General features: G+C 38.1%; 1 protein-coding gene across 2 annotated transcripts in view; it reads left to right on the top strand.

The window, feature by feature from the left end:
• Positions 1 to 16,165: 16,165 nt before the first annotated feature.
• Positions 16,166 to 21,415, top strand: part of SLCO4C1 (solute carrier organic anion transporter family member 4C1) — a 63,242-nt gene continuing 57,992 nt past the window's right edge. Inside the window, exons 1-3 of one of the 2 annotated variants that reach the window (XM_055387048.2) lie at positions 16,227 to 16,501; positions 16,580 to 16,840; positions 21,127 to 21,390. In XM_055387048.2, the coding sequence (XP_055243023.1) occupies positions 16,486 to 16,501; positions 16,580 to 16,840; positions 21,127 to 21,390 (541 nt within the window). In that variant the 5' untranslated portion in view covers positions 16,227 to 16,485. Of the gene's footprint in view, positions 16,841 to 21,126; positions 21,391 to 21,415 lie in introns of both variants that reach the window. The other variant, XM_004042316.5, reaches the window with a different exon arrangement.

Here is a 21,415-nt window from a genome sequence, read left to right as displayed (position 1 = left end):
CCTGGATGACAGAGTGAGACCTTGTCTCAAAAAAAAAAAAAAAAAAAAAAAAAAAGGAAATTGACTTCCTGTAACTTTTTTTAATAAAACTAAATTACAACTTTACTCAGGTTTCACCATTTTCTCTACCAGTGGAAACATTTTTTCTGTTCCAAGGATCTAATCCCCAACATCACATTGCATTTAGTTGTCATGTCTTCCTAGTCTTTTTGATCTATGACCATTCCTAAGGTTTTTTTGTGTTTCAAAATCTTGATAATTTTGAGAAGGACTGGTAGTTACTTTGTAAAATGCCTCTCAATTTAGGTTTGCTTTATATTTTTTCAGAGTTAGGCTGAAATTTTGCATTACAGGAAGGATAACACAGAAGTGGTTTGCCCTTTGTATCATATCATGGAGTACATGATGTCAGTATGTATTACTAGTGCTGTTGACTTTGATGATGGTCAAGGTCATATCTACCCATTTTCACTTCAATAAAGTTACTATTTTTTTTTGTCATCTCACCACTTTTGACATATTCTGTTTGTTACAAATAAGTTACTAGGTCCAGTCATCACACACAAGGGGAGAGGATGACACAGGGCATGAATGCCAGGAGGCATGTTTCATTGACAGCCATTTTAGAAGCTGTTTGCCACATCATGGAAGGTGTGGGGTGAAGGTTGGGACACAATAACATGCTAAGATAAAGGACTTACCATGTTACTGTTGAAATAAACGGTAGCTATCATAATGATTCGTACAATGACACCTATTTTGTGGATCACTTTCACACTGATTCATTTTATTTAACACACGTTTATCGCACCCTAACTGTGCTAGAACTGGAAGTATAAAGCTATTCTGGTTTAGGAAAGAGATAATAATAAATAAGTAAAAAAAATCTAAATTATTTTAAAAGATACAAGAAAAGTAAGCAGGACAAGATGACAGAGAATATGTGTGTGTGTGTGTGTGTGTGTGTGTGTGTGTGTGCATGTGTGTGTGTGTGTGTATGGGTATGACCATTTCAATCAAGTCAGAGAAAGCCTCTGTGAGATAACATTTATCCTGAGGTTGGATTTGAGAAAACATCAGTTTTACAAGATCCTGAGAGAATAGCAAATTCAAAGGCTAAAGATAGCAAAGAGTTTGTCATGTTGAAGGAAGGAACAGAACATCCTTATAATAAAGTATATTGAGAAAAGGGTAAAGTAGTATGAGATAAGGTTGGAGAGGTAGGCAAGGGCTAAATATATAGGGCTTTGTGGGCCATGGGAATGGCATTTTATTTTATTCTGTGTATGATGGAAAGAACTGGATGGTTTTATGAAAGGTCCTATTTTTTTCAAATTTTATATTTTCAAATTTTGGTCTAATTGAAAAATTACAGAAAAGTTACAAGAATAGTACAAGGAAATTTCACATATCATTTACTTGGTCTTTCCAATTATTTATATTTTGTCACATTTACAGTTTCCTATTCTTTATCAATATATTAAAAGTAAATTTGAGATATCACATCTCTTTACTTAAAAAACTTCAGTATGTGTTTCCTAATAATATAAACATTCTCTTACATTATCACAATATAATTATCAAAATCAGAAAATTTAATATTATAATTCTATTACTTAATCCACTGTCTATATTCAAATTTTGTCAATTTTCCCACTAATATATTTTATATCTGTTTTTCCTGGTTCAGCATTCATAATAGAATTCTGGTTTTGGATTTAGCTGTGATGTTTCTTTAGCTGCCTTCAATCTGAACAGTTTTTCAGTCTTTCTTTGCCTTTCCTTGACCTAAACAATTTTGAAGAATACAGGACTGTTATTTTGTAGAATGCCTCTTAATTTGAGTTTGATAATTTCTTATTATTTGATTCAGGCTATGCATTTTTGTCAAGAATGCCACAAAGAGGCATGGTATCCTTCTCAGTGCATATTAAGACTCATCAATATCAGTTTGTTCCAATACTGTGATATTAGTTTTGATAACTTGATTAAGATAATCACTATAGTATTCTTCCACTTTTTTTTATAATTAGTATATAATTGGTGGAGGGATATTTTGAGATTATGTAATATCCTGTTCATCAATCTTTCACCCCCTAGTTTTAGCATCTTCTAAGTCCATTTTTTTTCTGTATTATTAATTGGCATTTTATTGTGCAGAAGGGCTTTCCCTTTTCCTTCATTTATTGTTTATTTACTTATTTATATTGGTATATATTCACATATTTTATTTTTTATTGAATTATAACCCATTGTTAGAATTTTTATATTGATATTTAAATGTTTCTCATGTTTTACAAGACTCACTATGGTTCTATGTGCAAAAACAAAAAACAAAACACAAAAAAAACAAAAAAAACCTGTAGAATTTAAGGAGCCTAGAGTAGTTTAAACAGAAGACAGGTAACTTAAAGAGTTTAATGGCAGTAAAGAGGGAGCAAAGTATATGGATACAGGACATATCTTGGAGCTAGTATAAAAAGTGCTTGTTGATGGATTAATATATTAGGGTTCTCTAGACAAACAAAACCAATAGGATCTCTCTCTCTCTCTTTCTTTCTTTCTCTCTCTCTCTTTCTTTCTCTCTCTCTCTTTCTCTCTGTGTGTGTGTGTGTGTGCATGTGTGTAGAAAGAAGTTTATTAACGGGAACTGGCTCACACATTATGGAGACTGGCACGTCCCACATCTGCAGGGTGGGTTCAGCAGGCTGGAGACCCAGGAGAGCTGATGTCCAGTTCAAGTCCAAAGGCAGTCTACTGGAGAATTCTCTGTTGCTTGAAGATAGGACAGTCTTTTTGTTCTATTCAGGCCTTCATCTGATTGGACGAGGCCCACCCACATTGGGAATGACAATCCGCTTTACTCAGTCTACTGATTCAAATGTTAATCTTATCCAGAAACAGTTTCACAGACACACTAGAATATGTTTTTCCAAATATTTTGGCACTCCTTGGCCCAGTCAAATTAGGACATGGAGCCTCATAAAATTAACCATCACATATGAGATATGAGGAAACATGAATAGTCAAGGGTTTTTTTTTTTTTTTTAATCAGCATTCTGGCTTTAGTGAGGCCATTTACTGAGATGAGGCTACTGAGGGAAGACTTCACCAAAGTGACTGTTCAGCTGAAGCTCTTTTCTTATTGAAATGGGAAATGTAAAGAAGATGTGATTTTAAAATAAAGTGCCTAATAAATATTAGTTAAATTTTCTTGATTTTTATGAGACTGAATTTATGGCTCTTTAGGCCTGACCTTTATTCATGTATTTAAAAGCTAAATACTGAGTGTCCTTTTCTAGGAGTTTTAGTTCATGGGCCCAAATCATTTGCACATCTGTACCCCTGGTTTCACACTATTTTGGTTGGGGCATACTGTAAAACCTTAAGGACCTGATAGAAAAAGGCAAGTATCCGAAGGAGTTCTTTCACCTGGAGGCAACTTTTCCCTTCTTTGTTCTTTCTTTCCTTCTTCAAAATGATGTTTTGGATGAGAACATTTAGCAAAAAGCCTTTGGGGTTTTGAAGTATCTTCCTCTTGAGAAATCTCAGAAATCCAGAATGAGATACAGAAAAGTTTGATTATATCTCAAAACTGGTTCTAAACCAGTAAATATTAACTTTTGGGGGGTAGAGATATAATCAAAATTTTCTGTATCTCATTCTGGATTTCAAAACTTAAAAGTTTTGATGATAGGTACAAACCTGTTTTGAAGAAATTCACATAAATACTAAGTTTTTTATGTGACTTCAGGTATTTCCCAGACTTCTTGAATGCCTCTATGTACCTTGGTTACATGAGTCCATTAAAAGAAGGTGGAAGGCCTTGGAGCTAGGGTCAGCAGGAGGGCCTCTCCACTAGGAAGCCTGAAGGGTAATAGAGGCACGTAGTGGTAGAAACCTGCTAGAGCATTTAGCTGTTAGAAGGGCTAGCAATAGGAACTGCATCCTTGGGTAGAGAAATGAATCCCAGTCCTTGTTGTGGCAGGGAGGAAACTGACCTTGCTATCCTCTCTAAAAATTTATTTTTCATGAAAGCGATCATTGTCAAAACCACTATTTAAAGAAAAGGCTGTCCCAGCACGGTGGCTTACGGCTGTCCCAACACTTTGAAAGACTGAGACAGGCAGATCACTTGAGCCCAGGAATTCCAGATTTGCCTGGGCAACATGGTGAAACCGCATTTCTACAAAAAAATAATTAAAAATTAGCTGGGCATGGTGGTGCAGACTTGTAGTCTCAGCTACTCGGGAGGCTGAGGTGGGAGGATCACCTGAGCCTGGGGTGGATGAGGCCACAGTGGGCAGAGATTATGCCACTACACTCCAGCCTGGGCACAGAATGAGACCCTGTCTCAAAAAAAAAAAAAAAAAAAGGAAAAGTGTGGGGGGGTGGGAGCAATCTGCTGTATAACACTATACAATCCCAAAGGAGAAATCTGCACACTACAGCATAGTTCCATTAGAAAGAAGAGGCCCACCCAGCAATCTTTCTTTCACCACCACTGTGAATCCTCCTCTTTTAGTCTAAGTTATTGTTATTTACCACCATCTTCCAAATATAATTTATCCTTTCTTCCTTTGTAATTCAAATCTAGATTATTACTGAGCCACATGGCTGCTTATAATAAACACTACCTTACAGGCTTTCCTTTAGCCAGGTGTGACTGATTTCTGGCTTAAGCGATGTAAACAAATGTGGCATGTGCAACTTCCAGGTAGTGTCCTTTTTCATTCTTTTCCTTCTTCCTATTGGATGAAATTCAGATGTAATTTAATAGCAGGAGCTTCAGGAGTCATTTTGCGCCAAAAATTAATTTGGCAAGTGGAAACCCCGTATGGTAGAACAATAGAGTAGAAGGAGCATGAATCTCTGACTCCTTGGACTACCATACCACCATGAACTGGTTACATCTGGACCTCTTGAAAAGAAAATAAACTTATATTGTGTTTCAAAATAATATGATTTTGTTTCTTTTCTGTAACTCACAGCTGAACCTAATACAATTTCCTGATAGGTTCTTGGGCTTCCCAAATCCAGTGCCACGCAAGAGCCATGTTAGTATTTTAAAGCATGAATTAAATAGTCATTTATCTGCTTAAAAGCTTCCAAATGTTCCTGTGACCCTAATGGACAAAAACACAGTTTGCCTTGGCTAACAAATCCCTTCAGGTTTGTGCAGCCTATCTTTAAATTTTCCGCATTCAGATCTCAGTTTCAATGTTAGTTCCTAGACAGACCTTTCCTTACCACTCCAACTAAAGAAACCATCTGGTCTCTCTCTACCATGTGCACGTATTTTGATTGCTTGCCTAGCAAATACAGTTATCTTCAGGTACTTTCATTTTTACTATGAATAGTTTTCCCCCAAGCTAGGATATAGAGCTCCATAAGTGCAAGGACGTATCTATTTTATCCTCCACTGTATACCAAGGCCTTGGTAAAACAATTTCCATGTAGTAGATCATGAATTTAAGAGTGTATGAATAACTGAACGGAGTCCTTCTTATGTGCCAGGCATTCTGCCAGGCATATTAATGAATTAACTCACTTAATTGTCACACCACGGTCCTATACCACAGCTGCTATTTTCTCCATTTTACAGAAAAGGAAATTAAGAGAAGTGGAATAATTTGCCCGATGTCACAAAGCCAGCAAATGGCAAGGCATCAATATTGTAGATATTGAGATAATGCATTAAGACCTTTTGAAATATATGGTGCCTAGTTTGCCTTTTTACTAAATTCAAACAGATTTTTAAAAATCTGTTTTATTTAGGTGTAATTTACACACAAAGCTCACCAATTTTATGGGTATAATTTGATGAAATTTGCAAGAATAAAGCAGATCTTTGAATAATGTCACTTTGTTCACCATCATTTTGTTATGACATTGATGAGAAAAAAAGAAAAAAATAACTCCCTGCTGGAGCCCCTGTGTGGAGTTTGCACTTTCTCTCCATGTCTGTGTGAGTTTTCTCTGGATACCTCAGTTTTCTTCCACATCAGAAAGCCATGCTGGTTAGGGGAACTGCAGTGTGTCAGTGGTGCCTGTCTGAGTGAGTGTGAATGAACCTGCAAGCGCATTCTGCGGGGGTATGGGATCCTGTCCAGGGCTGCTTCCTGCTTTGCCCCTGTGCTGCCAGGACAGGCTTTGCCCACTCACTACCCTGAACTGGAATAAGCTATAAATAATTATCTTTTGTTTTTATTAATCTTTCTTATACATATGTATAACTCACTTTTTTTTCAGTATTTAACATTAGAAATATTGTGGTCTTTATTTAGAAGTTTGTTGATGTTTCTGTAATCAGAAACAGGGGCAGGAACTTATCACTTGTTTATATCAACTAGCCTAAGGCAAAACTGGTTTCCTTATACCTCGTTTGGCTTACAGTCACGGTTTCCAAGGGCCCATGGACAACCCTAAGTGAGGATTTACTGTATAGTCATGTAACCACAATTATGACACAGAACATTTCCAACACCTAAGTGTATTGGTGAGTATTGATAAGTGTATAACTGCTAAATAAGTGTGTATTATTGAATAGCTGGGTACAAAGACATGAAATTTCTTTCCTCTCTCCTTCTTTCTTTATGGTTTAATTTTATTTATTTTAAGTTGAAAATCAGTGAAATTGCTATTTGAGTGGTATATTTTACGTTCCTTGTGCAAGTAGACCTGAGCTTAAAAGAAAATTTTATTTATTAAGGTTTTTTAAGTATTTGTGTTTTGCCTTCTATCAAAACAGCCATATTTTAAAAATCTTGACATTTTTATGTGAGGTTCAAATTATATGACAATGTCAAGTTTGTGCTATTCTCTTTGTTCAATCCGTTCTCTTAAAAATATCCAAACTGGTATTCTGGTCTTTACTGTTTTAGGACTCAAAAAACCCCACAACATTTCTGTATCTACTACATAAGAAGCAGGGATCAGAATAAATGGGTCCTTTTCTTTCTAAATATCCAGATACTAATTGCAAAAATGTTTGGAGATTATTGAAATTTTCTCCAGGGCACCTACTGGCAGTAGGAAACCAACTTCCAGATCAGCCTCTCCTGGCTGCTATCATCCCAAGTATCCAGTAGGCAGTTTTATTTTGCTGCCTTAATTTCACTTCAGAATTTCAGCTATAGCCTTGATTTTTTTTTTCGCAAAGAAATACAGGTATAAACTTCTGAACCATGAAAACCATGAAAATCTTAAAACAATATGTAATTGATTCCAAAACATTGACACAACAATCATGCTTGAATATTATGACAAATACATCACAGCAACTAATTAATGTCCATGCTTACAACATTTTTTGTGCTCATAAAATTCTATACTCACTGATTTCTTTAGGAAGTCTTACAGGACATCCATTTAGTATACCTTTTATATTAAGGCCTGTTATTTGGGAAAGTATTTGTTGGTGTCCAATTGTATGTGCCTTAGTGTTTTATGACATCTCATCCAATAGTTCGGGGTCCCCAACTCCAGGCCAGGGACTACTACTGGGCCATGGCCTATTAGGAACAGGACTGCACAGGAGGTGGTAGTGGTGGGAGACCTAGCATTACTGCCTGAGCTCCACCTCCTGTCAGATCAGTGGGGCATTAGATTCTCATAACAGCGGGAACCCTGAACCCTGTTGTGAACTGCATGTGAGATTGTGTGCTCCTTATGAGAATCTAATGCCTGATGATCTGAGGTGGAACAGTTTCATCCTCAAACCATCATCTGCACCCCCATCCCCGCCCACGTTCATGGAAAAATTGTCTTCCACAAAACTGGTCCCTGGTGCCAAAAAGGTTGGGGACTTGGGGACCGCTGCCATAGATAATCTCAAAATTAGGTATTGTTTTCATTTGCTTCATTCTTGTTTTCTTACTTCCCACCCACATCCCAGGACTGAATCTTTGTCTTTCTTTGCTAATATATACTTTGAATGCCTTGGACATACATAGAGAGCAAGAGTCAAGGTAAACAAACAGCACATCAGAAGACTGAGAGGTCTATGTTTGATTCAGTCAAGGAGTGCTGAGAAAGGAAGGTAATGGAAACCAACAAACATCTTAGATGCTGAGCTCATGAATGGTTCCAGTTAGGACAGAACACAGTCTATTTGTTTGCCTGGCCAAGGCCTAGAGGTAGATGTAAGGTTGATAACTAAAGGAATAAGATTTGGGGAAGGAATAAAAGTGGTGTAGTGGAAAGACAAGAGAATTCTAATTATGGCTCTGACACAGTAGATTTTTGACAAAAATTTTAAATAACTTTATGTTCTTATCAGTATTTTATAAAATTAATCAATGATTACAGAGTTTAAGCGTCATTAAATTTTAGTTTTGGAGTAGGCTTCAGTGGCTTTCCAACCCAATTCCTGTGGTTTGCATGCCTCACACAATACCTCTAATAACTGAGCAGCTAGCTACTCTAGTGATAGACAACTCATTATGTATTAAGGCAGTCAATCCTATTTTGTATAGCTCTACTTCGCTGGATCTTAGACTTTTTGGTCTCCATACCCCTTTTTACTCTTAGAACTTACTGAGTCTTTCCTAGCTCATGTTTTGTAAAGAAAAAACAAAACAAAACAAAACCAAAACTTATTGAAGATCCCAAAGAACTTTGATTTAATGGAGTATAGCCATTGATACTTATTATATTAGAAATTAAATGAGTTGTTTTAATACTAAATTAATTAATTACCAGTAATAAACCCATTATATATGAACACTTTTTAAATTAAAAAATTATATTTTCAAAAATTATAGTGAGAAGAATGGAATGGTTTACCTCTTTAAAAATCTTTTTAATTTCTGTCTTAATAAAGGGTTCTTATGTTTTCTTTTTTGTGACACAACATGTCAGGTAGCCTCTGGAAAACTCCACTGCACACTTGTAAGAAAATGATTGTTTTGTTGTTTCTTAAACATTTTTTTATTGCAGATACTACAGTGACTTATGTAAGAAAATGAGAGTCTAAAAGGCAAATAACATCCTAGTATTATTTTTAATATAGTTATGAACTTGCAGACCCCTTGAAGGTCTTAGTTGCCTTGGGGGTTCCTGGATCACATTTTGAGAACAATTGCTCTATTTATAAAGTAATTTTCTTTATATTGAGCCCATATTTTCCTTCTATATACAAGGCACTTGTACTAATCTTAAGATTCATAAAAAATAAGTCTGATAACTGTATTAAATGATGCCCCTACTCAAATATTTTACGACAACTATCATGTTAACCACTACATATTTTCTTTAGGATAAAATTTCAAGTTATTTCAACTAATTTTCATATGACAAATTTCAAGTTTTTTTCATTTTTACTACGTTATTATTGGACTTGCTCCCATTAGTCAATGGTTCTTTTAGTGCAACATTTATAATTCAATATAATATTTTGGGATAGTCTGAATGGCACAGATAGAGAGAAAAATATTAACCTGGATTCAATACTTTAATTAATGTCCTTCACATTTATTTATTTTTGACCTACGTTTTAATTTGCTGATGTTTAGATAAATCTCTCTTATCTTACAGTTTTGATTTAAGTTGATTCGTAAAAAATTTTTTAACCTATATCATCTTGTTAGATGTGAATCATGGTTTTAGCTTGTTTGGTCCTGATGCTGTTATACAAAGTATTTATAATATTTATGGGAGATACATTGCTATGTGTTGACCAAGTTATTTTATTTTCCTCCTGGCATACAGGACAACTACATAACCAACCCCTCTAATATCTTGGTAGGGCAAGGGACTAAGTTTTGGTCAGTGGCATATGGGCAAAAATACCATATGATATATTTCAGTGCTGGGCAGAAACATCTAGCATGAAGATCTTCACCCTGTCCCCGATTTACTTGCAGGGAGAAAATAACTCTGAAATGAGAGAATCAGAAAACGGGAGGAAGATGGATCCATGAATTCATAATTTGAAGGAAAACGTTCCAGGAGAGCCATTATTTATTGTTTTTACCACATGGGATTGTTTGATAGCCTGTTCTTGAGAGCTTGTTTGGAGGTCCTAGCAGGGAAGCACAGCTACTCGTATATTCTTGAGGGAAGACCCGCCCTCTTCTGCTAGAGATGGTTGTCCTCTTAGACCCAGGACACAGCTTCCAGAGCAACGCACATGGAGCGGTGAGGGGGGAAGGGGACACCCCCCTAGCCAGCCACATCAGCCGAATCAACCCTGATGATCAATGGGGTGAAAGATGTTGCAGCCAGATGGCCCTCACATTCTTGATAGCTTATCCTAATACATGTTCTCAGCATTTATTAAAGTTCTTTCTCTATGTTGACACTAATGTGTTATTCAGTCATTGTTTTGTTATAGTCATTCAATCAAAAAGAATTATCTGTCTCAACTATACAAATAGTTACCGTCAATTAACACACATTTATTTATCATAATCACAAGGATAAAAGGTAATTTGGGGTGGATTCTATGATGAAGTCCAGATAAATGATGAGTAATTCTGGCACCATAGAATGAGTTGGAATCACTTCTGATTTTCTGAAAGAATTTGTTTAGAATTGGTATTAGTTCTTATATGCTTGGTAGAATTCACCACTTTTTCTTTATGGGAAGGTTTTAAACGGAAAGTTCAATTTCTTTAGTAGATAAAGTCTTGTTTAGATTCTATATTACCTCGAGAGATCTTTGTGATTTTTCTAATAAGAAATTTGTCCATTTCATCTAACTATCAAATTTCTAGGCCATTTTTAGTGTAAGCATGATTTCCCACTTTCTTTTACTTTTAGTCTATTAGCCTTTATATGTAAAATGTGTTGTTGTTGTTGTTGTTGTTGTTTTGTAATGGAGTCTTGCTCTGTCATCCAGCTGGAGTGCAGTGGTGCCATTTTGGCTCATTGCAACCTCAGCCTCCGGGGTTCATGCAATTTTCCTGCCTCAGACTCCTGAGCACCTGGGATTACGGGCATGTGCCACCACCCTGGCTAATTTTTGTATTTTTAGTAGAGACAAGGTTTCACCATGTTGGCCAGGCTGGTCTCAAACTCCTGACCTCAAGCAATCCACCCGCCTCGGCCTCCCAAAGTGCTGGAATTGCAAGTGTGAGCCACTGTGCCTGGCCTAAAATGTGTTTCTTATTGGTAGTATTTAACTGGTTCTTGCACGTTATATCAGATCTGGCAATCCTTTCTGTTTAAATAAAATGTTTACACTGTTTACATTTAGTGTGATTATTAATATGGTTAGGCCCAACTTATTGTCTTGCTGATTTTCTTTTTTTTCCAATACAGTTTTTGTTTCCTTTGTCCTCTTTCGCTGCCTTCTTTTGGATTACCTGAATATTTTCCATGACTCCACTTTATCTCCTTTTCTGACTGTTTTTTATTGTAGCCATTTTAGAGGTTGCTCTAAGGCTTATAGTATCAATCATTATCATATTCTACCTTTGATATTACATAACTTCACTTCTGAGACACATATATGACTTTCTGTAAAAGACATTTACAATAGCATACTTCTATTTCTCTTTTCCTGGCCTTTGCACTATCGTTGTCACACATTTTACCTTTACATATCTTATAAACCCTGTAATAGTTTATTATTATTTTTAAACAGTGAATTATCTTTTAAAGAGATGGAAATAATAAGAAAAAAAATCTCACATATTTATCTATGCATCTTAAGCTCCATCTCCTCATTTCTGGTGCTCTTCATTCCTTCATATAGAAAAATATTTCTACCTGGTATCATTTTCCTTCTGTCTGAAGGACTTCTTTTTAACATTTCTTGGTTGTAGGTGCTTTTGGTTATTTCAGTTTTTTTTTCAATGTCTGAAAACTTCTTTATTCCACCTTCCTAAGGCCCTGTGTGAGCAAGCACTAGCCACTATTCCTCTAATCCCTTAAGATGATTCTTTCCTTGGACTAGAACAGTTTCTTCACACCCACACGCTATCCATATCTGCTGAATACAGGAGGGGACACTGCACATCCCTCTATACAGCTTTCTCCTTTTTGGTACTCTGCTTTGCAAATTCCAGTTGTCTTAGTGTTGTTGGACTTTCAGCTCTGTCTCCTCAACTCGGAGAGTCTTCTGGGCCTTCTGTAATTTTTACACTAGTGTTTTACTATCTACTTTGTTTGCTTTCTTATAGGATTACTGTTTTAAATGTTGACATGTTTTTGTTTCAAATAATTATTATCAGCCATGTTTATGTATGTATTTCTTTTTCTTTCTTTCTTTTTTTTTTTTAGCGATCAAGTCTTGTTGTGTCACCCAGGCTGGAGTGCAGTGGTGCAGTGGCGTGATCTTGGCTCACTGCAACCTCCCTCTCCCAGGTTCTAGCAATTCTGCTACTTCAGCCTCCTGAGTAGCTGGGACTACAGGCACATGCCACCACTAATTTCTTGTATTTTAGTAGATATGGGTTTTCACTGTGTTGCCCCGGCTGGTCTCGAACTCCTGAGCTCAGGCAATCCTCCTGCCTTGGCCTCCCAAAATGCTGGGATTACAGGCGTGGGCCACCGTGCCTGGCTTATGTATGTATTTCTTAATGATTTATGATGAATAAGATGAAAAGAAAAAGTACGGTTGCATTTCTTCTCAATATGATTATATATTTATGTGTAATTACAATTTAAAACAGTATTAAAAACAATACAGTTCAGTGTTAATTTTTTTCTTAGATTTAACTTATTATTTTTAACTATATGTTTTGTGAAACATTTAAAACTGAAAAGATAAATCAATAATACTAAGATGGTCACTTAGATTGTCTGGTTGCTTTTATTCAGTTAATATAAGATGCTGTGATATTAATAAACCGTTAATACTAGGATTTGTAATTAACCTCAACGATATTCACATTTGACCATGTTTGTAATCAGCCACTGTCAAGATCCCTCTAATTTTAATATTCTATGAGCTCATATTGTTATACTGCTAAAGGGTTCACATTTAGTCTAAAACCAGAAGGGAACTAATAAAGCATTAACAACACAGAGGGGAAAATGATAAAGTACTCAAGATAGGCATATCAATACATTTTCATCCAGTATACATATCCACATGGAAGGCCCAAATCATAAGATCGCTCTTAAGCATGGAATCAGAGCAAGGGGAGTTAGTAGGACAATCTTGATAACTTCTGTCATTAAGCCACTTCACCTTGTTTCATCCAATTCCTGAAAGGAAAGACCTACTGCACATCCCAGAGAATGATATCCAGAGGCAGGGACTGCTTCTGTTTACAGTGTGGGAGGCTTACCATAAATTTTGGACATTCTCTTTCTCCCATTCTCCACCCTTTAAAAACACAGCAAATAAAATGTACTATAAGAAGAGTAAACTATCAATTACCTTCTGAAATTTAAGATGGTATATTTTGACTGTGTTCATTAGAGGCAGATTTAACCTAGATTGACCAAACAATTAATTTTAAAATGGACGTTTTTCCATAGAATTATCAGGGATGAAAACTAACAAGTTTTCTTTTCTATTTTTGTTTTTTTGTTTTTTGTTGCAAACGTGAGCCCCTTCCATCACTGCAGCATAAAGAATGTAAGGGAACAGGACATTGAAACTTTCAGTAAGAGCAAGATGTATTTAAGATGAAGCAATAGTAATTTTGCTAATCTTTAACCAAAATTCTCTCTCTAACACTGTGAGAGTGGAGATTTCTCCTTAGTATGAATTTAAGTGCACGATGATTACGCTACTCTGATTTTGATAGTATAGCATGGATTTATTAAGTCACAGCTGCAAAATAGTCTTAAGCCATGATTGTATGTAATCACATCTCATCAAAACAAAATTTTCTGGTTGTGTAAATTACTTCGTATTCTATAGATAAAATGGTGATCAAAATAGTTACCTACTTTGAGTCCATTTTTGTAGAAAGCAAGCCCAGGAAGATTACATACCATGCTTAATTTGAATACCTCCAAATCTAGGTTTTCAGAGCAGCATTAATCTTCTAAGCCTCACAAATATCACAGAATTTTGAATTTTGATCTCTTAAAATTGCTATGCAATAATTTAACCTGATGGAGATACACTGTAGTTATTAAAAGACAGAAAATGCAAAGTTTAGGGAAGACTTCTGGCTAAGAGAGCCGAGTTCAGATCCTTAAGTGGCAGTTCACTTATTAGCTATGTGACTTTGGGACAGTTACTAATTCTTTATGGGATATGGTTTCCTCAATATGTAAACTATATATAACAGTGCAGCTGCTTTTGTAAAGATTTTAATAATGGGGCATATAGCAGACATTTTAAATGTTAGCTCCTACTTCTTATCTTTCCCCATGTTTTAGGCCAATCTAGAATTTATTTTTATTTTTAATTCTTATTTTTTTGAGACAAGGTCTGGCTCTATGGCACAGCTGGAGTACTCATTGCAACCTCACCCTCCCAGGTTGTAAGCGACCCTCCCACCTCAGCCTCCCAAGTATCTGGAACTACAGGCGTGCACCACCATGCCAGGCTAAGTTTTGCATTTTTGGTAGAGACAGGGTTTTGTCGTGTTGCCCAGGCTGGTCTCAAACTCCTGGACTCAAGGCACCCACCTTGGCCTCCCAAAGTGCTGGGATTACAGGCCTGCACCTCCATGCCCGGCTGGCCAGTCTAGAGTTTTCTCGATTGTGAGGAAACAGGTAACAGAATGTACCTCTGTCCAAAGTAAGATACATATTTTATATCTGTCTCTCAACCCAGTAGACACAGCATATATAATTGAAACAAAAGTTTCACAAAATAGTATTTATCATATTATGTGCCATGTACTATCATTACTGTCTGTTTCCTATTAAAACATAAGCACCATAAGAGTAGGGGTATTTGCCAGTCTTTGTTCACTTGTGTACCCCTAGAACTTAGAACAATGTTTGGCACCTAGGACACAAGAATTGTTTGTGTCTGTGTTAAGTGAAAGAATGAATGACTAAATTGTACCTACCATGACACAATGGTGTTAAGCTCTTCGAAGTGTTTTTCTTGTTTATTCCACAGGTAGAAATGTATTATTATTATTATTATTATTATTATTAAGAGACAGAGTTTCACTCTTTCGCCCAGACTGGAGTGAAGTGGCACAATCTCGGTTCACTGTACCCTCCACCTCCCGAGTTCAAGTGATTCTCCTGCCTCAGCCTCCCAAGTAGCTGGGATTACAGGCCTGCACCACCACACCTGGCTAATTTTTGTATTTTTAGTAGAGACAGTGTTTCACCATGTTGGCCAGGCTAATCTTGAACTCCTGACCTCAGGTGATCCACCCGCCTCAGCCTCCCAAAGTGCTAGGATTACAGGCGTGAGCCACCGCGCCTGGCCCGGTAGAAATTATTTACATGATTGTCATCACTGTATATCTTACATATGCAATATACAGCAGAGAGACAATTACTGGTCCTTCAGTTTCGGAGAAGGAAAAGCAAAGCGGTGGTTATGCTGTGATGTTCATCCTGGTGGTGATGGGGGTGGGGTGGGGTGGATTTCTTTTTCTAAGGAGGATTGAGGCAGGAAAATAGGGTCTGGAGGCAGGAAACATAAGGCCTATTCACACTTCAGCTGTAACAGGAAATATCCTCTCCATAGGGCGTAGGCCATAAACGACTTTGTAACTTTACTTCATCTTCTCCCTTTACATAGGGCATACCCAAAGTAACCAATGGAATCCTCTAGGGGGTATTTAAACTCCCCAAAATTCTGTAACCGGGCCCTTGAGCCCCTATGCTCGCCCGTTCCCACACTGTGGAGTGTACTTTCATTTTCAATAAACCCCTTCATTCCTTCCTTGCTTTGTGCGTTTTCTTCAATTCTTTCTTCAAGATGCCAAGAACCTGGACACCTTCTACCAGTAACAGGATGACAGGCAAAAGTCTTATCAAGATGCTCATGAACCAAAGTATACCTCTGACGTCTTGATTCTTGGAGTCCAAGCCTAGCCTGGTTTGGTAAGCAGCAAAGGAAGAAAAACGCAAGATAGTTTCTTGAACAATCTCCTGATGCAACTGTTTACAGGTTTCATGTCAGCACCCAAGGGGAGCTTATGGCCAGAGACTCCCACAGTTTCTGTGTGTTCCCAGTGCTTGGGCTCAAGGGAGGCGCGCTGCGGGCTGAAGGCTCAGGTCGGAACCGCAGGGGCTCGGGCGGAGGCGGACTCCGGTCGAAGGCTGTGGGGTGAGAACTCTCGCCCCCTCTACTCGGCTGCCGCCGGGTGGCACGCCCACGCCGCGCCTTCCGGTTGGTCCCTGAGGCGACGGGTGAGGCACAGCTGAGCGCCAAAGCCACAGGCTGGGGCGCTAACGCCCCCGCTCAGCGCTCTGCGCTCCAGACAGCTGCGAGCTGGAGTAGGAAGGTTCAGGCGGTGGCGGAGAGTGCGCTGGAGGCTGGAGGGCCAGGAGGCGGGAAGCTTCCCGCACGGGGGCGCTGTCACCTGCCTGTGGGAGGAGCCAGAGAGGGACCTGGCTCTGCTGCTCTGAAGCACCAGAGTCGGGAGAACCCATCCAGACATGAAGAGCGCCAAAGGTATTGAGAACTTGGCTTTCGTCCCCTCCAGCCCAGACATCCTGCGCCGCTTGTCTGCGTCACCCTCCCATATCGAAGTCTCTGCCTTGTCCTCTGACCCCCAGAGAGAGAATTCTCAGCCACAGGAGCTTCAGAAGCCCCAGGAGCCCCAGAAGTCACCAGAGCCATCTCTGCCTTCAGCCTCTCCCAATGTCTCCGAAGAGAAGCTCCGGTCACTGTCGCTGTCCGAGTTTGAGGAGGGGCCTTACGGCTGGAGGAACTTCCATCCTCAATGTCTCCAGCGCTGCAACACACCTGGAGGCTTTCTGCTTCACTACTGCCTCTTGGCCGTCACACAAGGTAAAGTCCAGCGCCCGCTCGAGGCTCGGGCCAGTGGAGAGCGAGTTGGGCACGGCGAGCCAGCCGGGGGAGAGGGCAGGTGCGCGGGGTCCGTGGGACCGTGGACGCGCCCTGCAAGGTGGCCCCGGGTTTGGAACTTGCTTGCGCTCTCACCAAGGTCAACCTACCGGCCCCAGCCAGCCTTCCAAAGTTCAGCTTCTCCTTTATCACTACAGTTCAAACTTGCAATACAAGCCTTTTTCTCTTTTGTGTTTTACCTCAGTTTAGCGGATTCAAGACTTGCAGGGAAGGTTACAAGAACCTTCCTTTGGGAAAGGTATACCCTGGGGAGTTTATTTTACATTATAAAGACAAAAATTTACCTAGGCCCTCTTTAAAGGTATTTTACTTTTACATTTGTTTCATTGCCTCAGGGGAAGGAGTAATACGTTTGCAGGTGGGAGTGGGATGCCTTACAAGGAAGAAAGCTATGTAAAATCTATCGTATAAATTAGATACAGACATTCATGTTCTGTGAGTGTATTTAGTTTGAGAGTATGTGGGCACCAGAGGAGCCCAGTGAGTAAATTAGCAAAGGCTCCCGACGTTGTTGAGCCTTAATCTTCATTGTGTTACATTAGTTATCTAGCATCTGTTTTGTTCTAGGATCTCTTTTAGGTTCTCTTGGGAGTTACAGATTCAGTTCAGATTTATACCCTCAGGGGTTTGCAATCTAAGCTCAGTTTGGAGGAGTGATATCCTGGAGGGAGAACAGCTCCCTTGAAAGAAGGCACAGGGAAGGTTAAAGCTGCTTCTGGTGTGTTCAATACAGAGGTTGAAGGAAAATAGGAAGTTAACCTGAGTTGACTTTGAGGAAGGGTGGAGAAGAGGTGGAGAGGAGTCAAGAAGGACATGCCGAAGCTTAGCTGAACTGGCATGTAGATATTTTTTGGTCACTTGAGTCATAGTCCGAGAATATTTTCTGTATAATCAGTCAAGGATTAATTGGAAGAAATAAACCTTAGAAATACAGATTTTAGAGGGTTGGAAACAGCTCATTTTTTAAGTTAATAGAAAACTAAGTCAAAGCCTAAGTATACTTTTTGTTCTTATTCTTCCTCTTCAAGGAACCCAGGGCCCCTTGCTTTGCGCATTAGATGCTAAGTAACCATTTATTGATTGCAAGTCCGCTGCAGCTCTTCTACTGAAGGTAGATTTGTGTTGAAGAATTATTTCCCTGTCCACTTTTCTTGTCCCTACCAAAGTTCCCCTCCATTAATGTCTTGATCATAGTTTTACAAAATTGGTAATTGTGAAGCATCTCAGTGTCAAAGGAATGCGAAGATAAAAAAGTTGGACACAAGTAAAAAATGTCTTATCTTGTGTATTATCTTAAAATTCCTCTGAAATTTCTATATTATTCCAGAATATAACATTTTATATTTAATATAAAATATTGCCTAAAATTGTTATCAAATATAATTGTCACTCCTAGAAAATTTTTCAGGTTTAGTCTGGAGCAGCATCTACCCAGAGGTCCCCAATTTAAGAAGCTTAATCTGAGATAAAAGTGACCCAATAGGCTGGGCATCCTGGCTCACGCCTGTAATCCCAGCACTTTGGGAGGCCGAGGCGGGCGGGTCACTTGAGGTCAGAACTTGGATACCAGCCTGGCCAACATGGTGAAACCCCGTCTCTACTAAAAATACAAAAAATTATGGCCGGGCGCCGTGGCTCACGTCTGTAATTGCAGCACTTTGGGAGGCTGAGGCAGGCAGATCAACTGAAGTCAGGAGTTCGAGACCAGCCTGGCCAACACGGTGAAACCCCGTCTCTACCAAAAATACAAAAACTAGTTGGGCATTGTGGCGCATGCCTGCAATCCCAGCTACTTGGAGGGCTGAGGTGGGAAAAACACTTGAACCCAGGAGGCGGAGTTTGAAGTGGACCGAGATCGTGTCATTGCACTCCAGCCTAGGCAACAGAGCGAAACTCTGTCTCAAAACAAAACAAAACACCGCAAAAATTAGCCGGGTGCGGTGGCACACGCCTGTAGTCCCAGCTATTCGGGAGGCTGAGGCACGAGAATGGCTCGAACCCGGGAGGTGGAGGTTGCAGTGAGCCGAGATGGCGCCACTGCACTCCAGCCTGGTGACAGAGCGAGGCAAGGTCTCAAAAAAAAGTATAATAATAAAAAGTGTGACCCAATAAATTATTAGTTTACGTTTCAGTTTAAGTTTGAATGCCTGAAAACTTTATTGCCATGTTTCTCAAACATGATCCTTAAGATCCTTTCCATGGTATATTTAAATATACATTTAATTGGAAAGAAAAACAAAATTTGTCGAATGGGTTTATTTAACCCAGCATTTCTCAAAGACAAACAGGGATTCTCTAAGTACTTAATTTTCTAATGTGCTTCCTATTGTCATTCGTTTACAACAGAGAGATGTAGTAAGGAGCGTTTCCTGATTTTTTTGTTTTTGTTTTTTTAAGTAGTGTTCTTGGAACTTGTATAGCATAGAATTCACTTTAAGAGTCATTGGATTAATGTGCTATCCTTCCTGAGGAGTTTACAAATTTTTTTTTCTAAGAGAAGTTTTACCATAAAGACAATACTTTCTATTAACTAATTTTTAATCAGTATGGCAAGTGATAGGGAAGTTGATTTTATTGGATGCGGAAAATTTTGTATTATTAGATAATGTATAAAAATGTCATCCTAAGATACTTTAGGTACTTTATTTTGAAATCCTAAGAATTGTAAATTGGCTTATAGTCTTATGAAACTGGTATAAAAGTAAAAAATATGTCATGAGTTTTGAAACTTATTAAATTTGTAGAATTTATTTTTTTTGAAATATATTTTCAGCTATGGTCTTAATCAAAATTTAAAGAGATTTGTGGAGATCATGACTTGTATGTATATAGTCATTCTGGTATTGAATGAAAACAATTTATCATACCTAAGTAAAAAGGATACCTAGTTAATTCAATCAGATGTTTTTTATTTTCAATTTATAGTAATGTTTAAACTCCTGTAAGTTTAATCTATATCTGGACTGTTAATGAATGAAAACAATTTATCATACCTAAGTAAAAGGAATCTCTAGTTAATTCAATCAGATTTTTAAAATTTTCAATTTATAGTTATGTTTAAAACTCCTGTAAATTTAATCTATATCTGGACAGGACATTTTTAAGTAAGTCAAAACTTTCAGATTTTCAGTCTTACCTTGTTTACCTTCTATTCCTTCACTATAGTTATAATAAATGTATGTTTTTTTCTTTTACTTTGCATACAATTTAGAATGCAAGTGGTTGAAAGACTTATGTTTACTTTTGCTCTAGAATCCTTTACATGGTAACTTTAATATCTGTAAGAATGTTAGAAAAATATAGGGGTTTGAGAGCTCAGTTTCTTCTTCCTAAGACTAAATCAAGGTTATCTCTTTTTTTGGAGTTGGGGAGAGGAGGGAAGAGACAAAGTAATAGTCAAAGTTATCTCTTGTCGTAGATAAATATGTTTAAGGATTGAATAATTTGGGAAGCAATTGAGCCTAACTGTAGTGGCCTATGGGGTCTCTTGTGCCTTTTGTAGTCTTCTGAGTGAGGTCCATGGTAGTATGATATATTAATACTTGGAAACTCTATCAAACTGGCTTCATGGGACTTTACCAGTTTGACTTCATCATTTAAAGAAAAATGAATTAAGGCTAGTTAACTATAATTTAGTACGTAGCAAGCATCAGTCTTGTTGGACACCTGAAAATTCACAAGTGTACAATTTAAAAAGCAAACTGGGCCAGGCACGTTGGCTCACACCTGTAATCCCAGCACTTTGGAAGTCCGAGGCGGGTGGATCACCTGAGGTCAGGATTTCAAGGCCAGCCTGGCCAACATGGTGAAACCCCGTCTCTACTAACAAGATACAAAAAATTAGCCAGGTGTGGTGGTGCGTGCCTGTAATCCCATCTACTCCAGAGCCTGAGGCAGGAGAATCACTTGAACCCTGAAGGTGGAGGTGGCGGTGAGCCGAGATCGCGCCATTGCAGTCCAGCCTGGGCAATGAAAGTGAAACTCAATCTCAAAAAAATAAAAATAAAAAATAAATAAACAAAAATAAAAAGCAAACTGATTTTCAAGGAAATATGTTTAGGTTGCCTAACTTTGAAACTTTGAGGCTTTGAAAACTGGTACATTTAAAAAAAAAAAGAAACGAATAATCAAACTCTACTTCATTGTGTTAATAATCTTAATCGTATGGTAAAATTTTAATGATGTACATCAACTTTTCTGTTTTTTAGGTATTGTAGTTAATGGCCTAGTAAATATTAGCATTTCCACTGTTGAGAAGCGTTATGAAATGAAGAGTTCCCTGACTGGCCTGATTTCATCAAGCTACGATATTTCATTCTGTTTGTTGTCTTTATTTGTATCATTCTTTGGTGAAAGAGGACATAAGCCGAGATGGCTTGCATTTGCAGCCTTTATGATTGGACTGGGAGCACTTGTATTCTCGTTGCCACAGTTTTTCAGTGGAGAATATAAATTGGGGTCTCTTTTTGAAGGTAAGTTTCTATTGTGTTTATGTTT

Source organism: Gorilla gorilla, chromosome 4 (genome assembly GCF_029281585.2).
Source record: "Gorilla gorilla gorilla isolate KB3781 chromosome 4, NHGRI_mGorGor1-v2.1_pri, whole genome shotgun sequence".
NCBI lineage: Eukaryota > Metazoa > Chordata > Mammalia > Primates > Hominidae > Gorilla > Gorilla gorilla.
Note: the sequence above shows the minus strand (reverse complement) of the source record. Positions and strands in the feature narration are given on the sequence as shown.